Source organism: Lactuca sativa, chromosome 3 (genome assembly GCF_002870075.4).
Source record: "Lactuca sativa cultivar Salinas chromosome 3, Lsat_Salinas_v11, whole genome shotgun sequence".
Lineage (NCBI taxonomy): Eukaryota > Viridiplantae > Streptophyta > Magnoliopsida > Asterales > Asteraceae > Lactuca > Lactuca sativa.
Genome location: NC_056625.2, coordinates 287828063 through 287835443, shown reverse-complemented (window position 1 = coordinate 287835443; position 7381 = coordinate 287828063). Strand labels below are relative to the sequence as shown.

Genomic DNA, 7381 nt, shown 5'->3' with positions numbered 1-7381 from the left:
CCTTACCCTTTTCAGATCTACACACACCGGTGAAACCGCCTTCCCTCCGCCATCAAACCCCACTTACCATAAATCTCTTCCAACCATCATAGCTACCTGTGCCACCCAACATCGAAAACCCTAGCCTCTCTGTTGATTGTAAAACCTAACTGCCACCATCTCTTCTTTGTCTTTTAATTTTTCAAAAAGTGGTGGTGGTTTGGATCAATATAACTGAAGGACCGTTTACTAATACAAAGGCATGATACTAGAAGTCCCATAAGGTTTATTTCAATTGTGAGCATGCATTATGTATATATAAGTTACATCGTATGAAATAGGTTAAAATTAAAGGATTTATACCAAATGTTTAATAATGAGTTGATCGGTTTATAAGCGATGGATTTGTGTGAACTTCAATATATGATACGTGAAGGTTCGTAAGGTTTAATCATGTATATGAATATGCACGTTAGGTGTAACATCTGTATCCCGAGTATTATTCTTTTGAAGTTCCTTGTGTTTAAAATACTTGAACTTTGAGGCTTTGTATTCCCGCATCGTGGTGGGTGGGTTACCACGACGTGGTGGTGCTACGTCACCACGACGCGACATTCATTTAACGACCACGACGCGATGCCGTAATGCGCTCATAACTCTAAATTTCAGGATTTTGACCCTATATAAAGGATGTAGGGGCTAGGGTTTCGACCACCCTCAACCTCCATCACTCCAAAAGATCCCTATCTAAACCTTAATTCATACTCTCTTGGATTTTAAGCCATTGTTGGGTTGTTTCACCTTGTGAAGGACGAAAAAGAGCTTTAGGAAGCAAGGAAGTATTAAACAAGTTAATAACCAACTTTTTGTGTGTAACATCCCGAAATATCAAGAGTAGAGTTGAAGGGCTAAAAGAGTAAATTGGGAAAGAGCGACTCGGCGAGTAGAGTCGCGATTTGGTCGCGTGTTAAGTTGCCGACTCGACGAGTCAGTAAGATGGACTTGGCGAGTAGGCGCTGAGTGGAGAAAACCCTAATTCTCGGGGTTGAGCCCTATATAAAGAACATAATATCCATTCCCCCAGCCTCTTTACTCATCCTCAAGTCCAGAAACCCTAACCTTCGTATGTGAGTGGATCAAGTTGCATTTGGGAGCTTGGAGAAGCAATTGTTGAGGAAATCTTGAAGGGTAGGAGGCTTGGAGCAAGGGGCTTTGCTTGGATTCGAGTTCCATTGCAGTTGGGGCGTTCTTTTGAGGTAATATCTCGTCCTTGGGCTGTTACTCTTTGGATTCATCATTATGGGGTTTGTGGGGAGCTTATCTTTTGGTGTTTTGGAGTTTAGAGGTTAGATCTGAGGTTGCTACCTCAGATCTGGAATGGAGAAGGGTTGGAATGCCTGAAAGTCCCTGTGTTTGAGTGTGTAGTGAAGCTATCATGTCCCAAACCCTATCCCTAAAGTGTATAAGGCCTAGATCTCTTTGGATTCACGTAAAGTTTGCCACTTTACGTGATGGATGGGTTGTAGGAGGCTAGATCTATGTTTTGGATCAATTGCATGGCCTGGAGTGCTTATGTATGGATTCAGACCGGTGGTACTCGGCGAGTCACATGGGTGGACTCGACGAGTTGCTTGAAGATGAGCTGGAACTCGACGAGTTGAAAGAACAACTCGGCGAGTTGGATGAAGATGGCCTGGAACTCGGCGAGTTGTATGAACAACTCGGCGAGTAGGTTGAAGATAGCCTTAGACTCGGCGAGTCTGTTCTTGGACTCGGCGAGTCTTGTCAAGAGTCCCAATATTTTCTGGTTGAGTCGAGAATCGGCGAGTCAAGGGATGACACGGTGAGTTGTGGGCGAGTGGACTCAGAGTTGTTGGACTCGACGAGTCTCGGGGTGACTCGGCGAGTTAGGTCGCGGATTGAGGGAAGTTCTGAGTATGGGGACTCGGCGAGTCATCGGGTTGACTCGGCGAGTAGAGTCAGTCAGGGGTTGACTTTGACCTTGTCTTTGACCAAAGGTTGACCAGTGGTTTCCAGGGGCATTTTGGTAATTGTTGGTTATTGTTTTGAGTTCAGTGCCATGGTGGTTGTCCAGTGGTGGAGATCGTATCAGTGGTCGGAGCAGCTTGGGTTATCTGTTCAGTCGGCAGTATCGAGGTGAGTTATCCTCACTATATCAACAGGGTCTAAGGCACCAAGGCCGGCCCTTATCAGATTGAGATCCGGGTAGTTGTTGTTATGTTATTGCTTTGATATGTTTGCATCCTGAGAGCTAGGATGGTATATGTTAGAGACCTGGTTGTGATCGATATCCTGAGAGATAGGGTGATGCTATGCTAGTGACCTGTTAGGTCGGTATCCTGGTTAGGATGATGATATGTTATGTGATCTGTTTGATCTGCTTGTTGACTGTGAATTGCTATATGATTGTATGTATATGTGCACATGGTTGTTTGGACTGGAGTTGGGTTGAGGCGGGTCCTGCTTTGTGCTGTAGGCCAAGATACCCAGGGCGGACCGGTTGTTCCGAAGGCACAGCGAGCGGTCCGGATAGGCTGTAGGCCCCAATAGGGCGGACCAGACGTGTCGAGGCTCGGAGAGTGGACCAGGTGGATTGAAGGCCCGGTGCGGGCGGACCAATCACACTGCAGACTCGATGTATGTGGTTAGATTCGGAGAGTGGACCAGGTGGATTGAAGGCCCGGTGCGGGCGGACCAATGATACTGTAGACTCGAGGTTTATGGCTAGACTCAGAGGGTGGACCAGGTGGACTGTAGGCCGGTGCGGCGGACCAGTCACACAGTAGACCCGAAGTGCATGGCTGTTCTGTGATCAAATATGTTGTGGCATGTTATGCGTGTATGGTATAAGTGGTTGGTATTTTGGGGATATCTCACTAAGCTTTCGGGCTTACAGTTGTGGTTTTATGTTTTTCAGGTTCTTCAGGAGACCGTGGCAAGGCGAAGGCGTGATCGTACCGCTAAATGTTTTGTATTGAAAACCTTTTTGTAATGATTTAATAGAATCGAGTTGTTTTTTGAAAAATTTAAAATTGGTTGTATTTTTCGGTCGTTACATTGTGCACTCTCTAGACATTTGTAAGTCTTCTCAACCAGATCTTGGTGGTTCTTTTTCTTTTAGGACTTGAATTTAAGCTAGTTTTGGTCCATTTGATGAGTTTTGAGTGAGTGGTTGCAATAAAGCTTGCAACTTTATTGATCTCAGATGTCCCAAGAGTATTATATGTTTCAAATTTGGACTCCCGAGTTGTGTTGATTGCATACATGGGGTTTTGACCCCCTTTAACACCATTTTGACCTAATTTGGTGTATGACATGCATTGGATATACATATCTATAAAGTTAGGATATTTATGAACCATTATGGTGCTATGCAACTTTCTGGAAAGTATTAGTAGTGGACTTAAAATATTAAGAGCTTAATATGGACTTAGATCCACCAATGTGACCACGACGTGGTTTAGTGCTGACCACGACACGGTGGGCAGATCTATCATGTTTTCTGTTTGAGCTAGACCACGACATGGCCAAGGTCTTTCCATGACGCGGTAGTTTATATGGTTGACTTTGACCGTTGGCCATTGACTTTCTGACCAACCTTTATGTTTTACGAATTGTGGTGTTAGTCTACTTCGAATGAGAGGTAAGTCTTCTCACTATACTATGTAGGATGCTAGACTGTCTTTGTGACTCTTTCATGTATGCTGAACGAGACTCGTTATGTATGTTGGCGAGGTTCGTTGGGTGGGACCCGTTATGCAGATTAGACGAGGCTTGTTAGGTGGGACCCGTTATTATTATTGGGCGAGGCCCGTTTATATACTTGATGGCCGGGGCCCATTATATGTATGTTATATGTGGTATTTTGGGAAACTCGCTAAGCTTTGCGCTTACAATTTTATGTTTTAAATGTTTCAGGTACTTCTTGTAGCAAGGGTAAGAGCCATGCTTGATTGCATCGTACAATGGAGATTTCCACACTGTCTGTTTTGATGTTTTATCACTCTGATGTTTTGAAATTATAACTTATTATTTTGATTGTCTTTCAAGAATATGGATTTGAATGGTTTTAGTCTATTTTGAAATTGAAAATTTTACTCTACATTTTTGGGACGTTACATTAAGAATACATGTTAATTCATGTTAATTCATATAAGGCATGTGGAAAATGAAAAGTTCTATGTATATTTTGTTTAATACCATATATTCCAGAATCAGTTACGAAGAATTAGTGTAGATGGAGAGTAGCAACAAGCTTATGAAGAACTAGACATAGTTTCTTATTTGTATATGTATTACTTGTTTACTATGATTTTGCATGTTAGCAGTAATACACCCACTTGGCATGTTTTGAAACAAAATGTAGGCTGTTTTGGTTTTTGTTGGATCATATTTTGATAACTTTGGCTAAAATAGTAATAATGTTTTCAAAACCATAATATTTGATTTAATGAAATTTTTCGGGTGTTACAAAACAGATCTAAAAAACCTCTCGATTTGAAAAAACGATCATGTTCCTCCGAACCCCAACATGAATCCAAATTATCATAAGTGATTTGGGTAAAAGAGAGAGTTGGAATAGAATTAGAGAGTGTAGAATGTTGGTATAGTTTTTCAAGTGGTTGATATCGGTTTATATAAATAATTAAATATTAGTATTTTTATTTTTATTTTTGTTAAAGAAAACTAGTCGTTCAAAGAGGGTTGAGATAGATGTGAACCAGATCATACCTTATTCTGTTGATGTACCTATTCATAGGGGTGTCATAAAAAACCAAAACCCAATAACCAAACCGAACCAAATGAATTTTGGTTCATTTGGTTCGGGTTATTTGGTTTTCGGTTAATTTGGTTTGGTTAACCGAATAAGGATACCTTATTCGGTTTGGCTTTTGGTTAAATTTTTATTGTTTTGGTTAAACCGAAAAAACCGAATATATATATATATATATATATATATATATATATATATATATATATATATATATATATATATATCTCAACATTTTATATATATAAATTTATTGATTAGTTACTAAGATTTCCATGTCTTTTTTGTTAGTAACCAATGTAAAGTTATAATTGTTTTACATTTTGTATTAAAAAGCAAAAACAAATTAACCAAATAACCTTTAGTCATTTCTTTCATTTTCATATACAGTTAAACTTTTATTAACCTATCACTACAACTTGAATATGATATGTTATATATTAATGTAGTTTCTTTGTTTGGTAATAGTTTAGTAAGTTTTTTCTTTTAGTTTAATATTTATTCTTATGTGTTGAATTTTATTAGGTTTAACCGTTAAACTGAACCGAATAAATCATAACCGAATAAACCGAAACCAATTAAACCGAACCTTATTTGGTTTGGTTATGGTTAAATTTAGAATGTAAAAAACCGAAAAAACCAAACCAAAGAACACCCCTACCTATTCAGGCTATTCTAAAAGTAAGTAAAAAGTAAAATTCAATTATAAAAGTAAAATTCGCAAAGATTTTAAGAACGGGTGAGTTTGTTAAAGACAGTTGTAGTGTAGCCTAAAGTGATAGGAGTCACTTATTATTCTAACTGAGTTTTCTTTGGATCGACCAACCGACCTCTCAGATATTGGAATAACACTTTCAAGTTCCAATTTCTATTTTCTTTATGAAGTAGATCCAGGCTTTTTCAAGTTCCATTTCAAGTAATTATGACATAATTATTTTTCTTTAGAAACGTACCGTAAAAGGTGAAGGTACTGCGTGGGAGGAGCAGATCCTCTGCATTGCATGCCAGCATAAGCAGCCTATTCCTGGATGCGTCAATCTTATAATGAGCCAACAATCGTTTTGCAGGCATCTTAAAAACCCCTGTACGTATGCCACAAAAATCAAAATACATAATAATAATAATAATAATAATAATAATAATAATAATAATAATAATAATAATAATAATAATAATAAAATTATGCAACTAACAGCACTTTGTTTGCACACATAAAGCAAGAATAATCTTAATAAATAACGTTGATTTTATTTCAAGAATTATAAAATCTTCCAAGTTGATTTAATAATGTTTAATGATAGTTTATTAATTTAAATAAAAACATGGACTCATATTTTATTAATTTTGTTTAAATAATAAGAAATTATCAAATCAACAACACTATATTTGGACACATTAGATGACAATAATTTCAATAAAAGTTATAATCATAATTAAAAAGTAAAAAAATCCCTACCATACAATATCGGCTTCACTATGCTTGAAACCAAATCCAAGATAATCTCACCACCATCCACTGTATCCCGAACGTTGGTTGATGGCATTGGTAAACAATCAGAATCGTTGATCAAATCAAATTCTCCGATCGTATCTAACGATACAGATTGAATCTCATGTGGTGGGCCACCTTCCCACAAGCAGAACAACCTATCATTCCATCTCAATACATTTGTATTTGCCACATTTTTCATAACTGTAGTGTCCCCGAATTTTCTCTTATTCTTTAAAGTAGAGAATGTGCCCCGGTGATTAAACCCCCACTTACCAGTATCACGATCACGTTCCTTCACCTGAGCTGTGGTCTTAACGTATTTAGCCATAAATGTGACCTCACCTTTGGCCCCATCAAATGTAAATGCTCTAAGATACCCATGGCCATCAAATGGGTGCACCGATGAGCCGTGGTCATCCTTAAATATTCCAGGTCCCGTCAGATAATATGTCCCCTGTGGGAAATCTGACGGGATGGATCCCTCAACGATACGTAAATTAATGGGATTATCGGTTTCTGAACGCTGAGACATGAACAAAAACTGATAATCCCAGTAAGCTGATATTTTTTCATTTTGAGATGAACTTGATAGTTGTTGACTTGGTGTAGATGTAGAAATGTCTTGTGGAACTCGATCAGGAAATGAGATTGCCCTTACCGGTGGTAATTTGAAGGAGGGCCATGGCTTGAATGGGAGGAAATTGAGTGCTTTGGCCTGCATTATGTGGAGGGTGGTGGTGGGGGAATATTAAGATTAAAATTATAGTAGTAATGGTGTGAGATCTACTTATAGAAAGACAAAATGGAAATGACATTAGTGCCCTTTTCTGTTTTACTTACTTACTTTTAATAAAGTATGTTTTATATCAACGGCACCATGAAAGCTTTTATTTTTATGGGTTGGGTTGATCTCATCAACAAAAATGTAATTAACTGTTTTTTTTTTTTTTTTTTTTTTTTTTTTTTTTTTTTTACATTAATATATTAAATATATTGATTAGGTTACTGTTAAATATGACTGCATTTGTTTTTTTAAGTCGTTTATATTTTAATAGTATTCGATAGGCCGGTTATTATTTTATTTTTTGTTCTCATACACTATTATAGGGCATCCTAAA

The 7381-nt window shown here is 37.9% G+C and overlaps 1 protein-coding gene across 4 annotated transcripts in view; it reads right to left on the bottom strand.

Annotated features, from left to right (window-relative positions):
* LOC111912114 (carotenoid cleavage dioxygenase 7, chloroplastic) overlaps positions 1 to 6998 on the bottom strand; it is a 25723-nt gene extending 18725 nt beyond the window's left edge. For all 4 annotated transcript variants that reach the window (XM_052769582.1, XM_052769584.1, XM_052769583.1 and 1 more), the window contains exons 1-2: positions 6228 to 6998; positions 5725 to 5853 (exon numbers count right to left, since the gene is read on the bottom strand). In XM_052769582.1, coding sequence (XP_052625542.1) covers positions 5725 to 5853; positions 6228 to 6984 — 886 coding nt within the window. In that variant the 5' untranslated portion in view covers positions 6985 to 6998. The remainder of the gene's footprint in view (positions 1 to 5724; positions 5854 to 6227) is intronic.
* Positions 6999 to 7381: the final 383 nt, after the last annotated feature.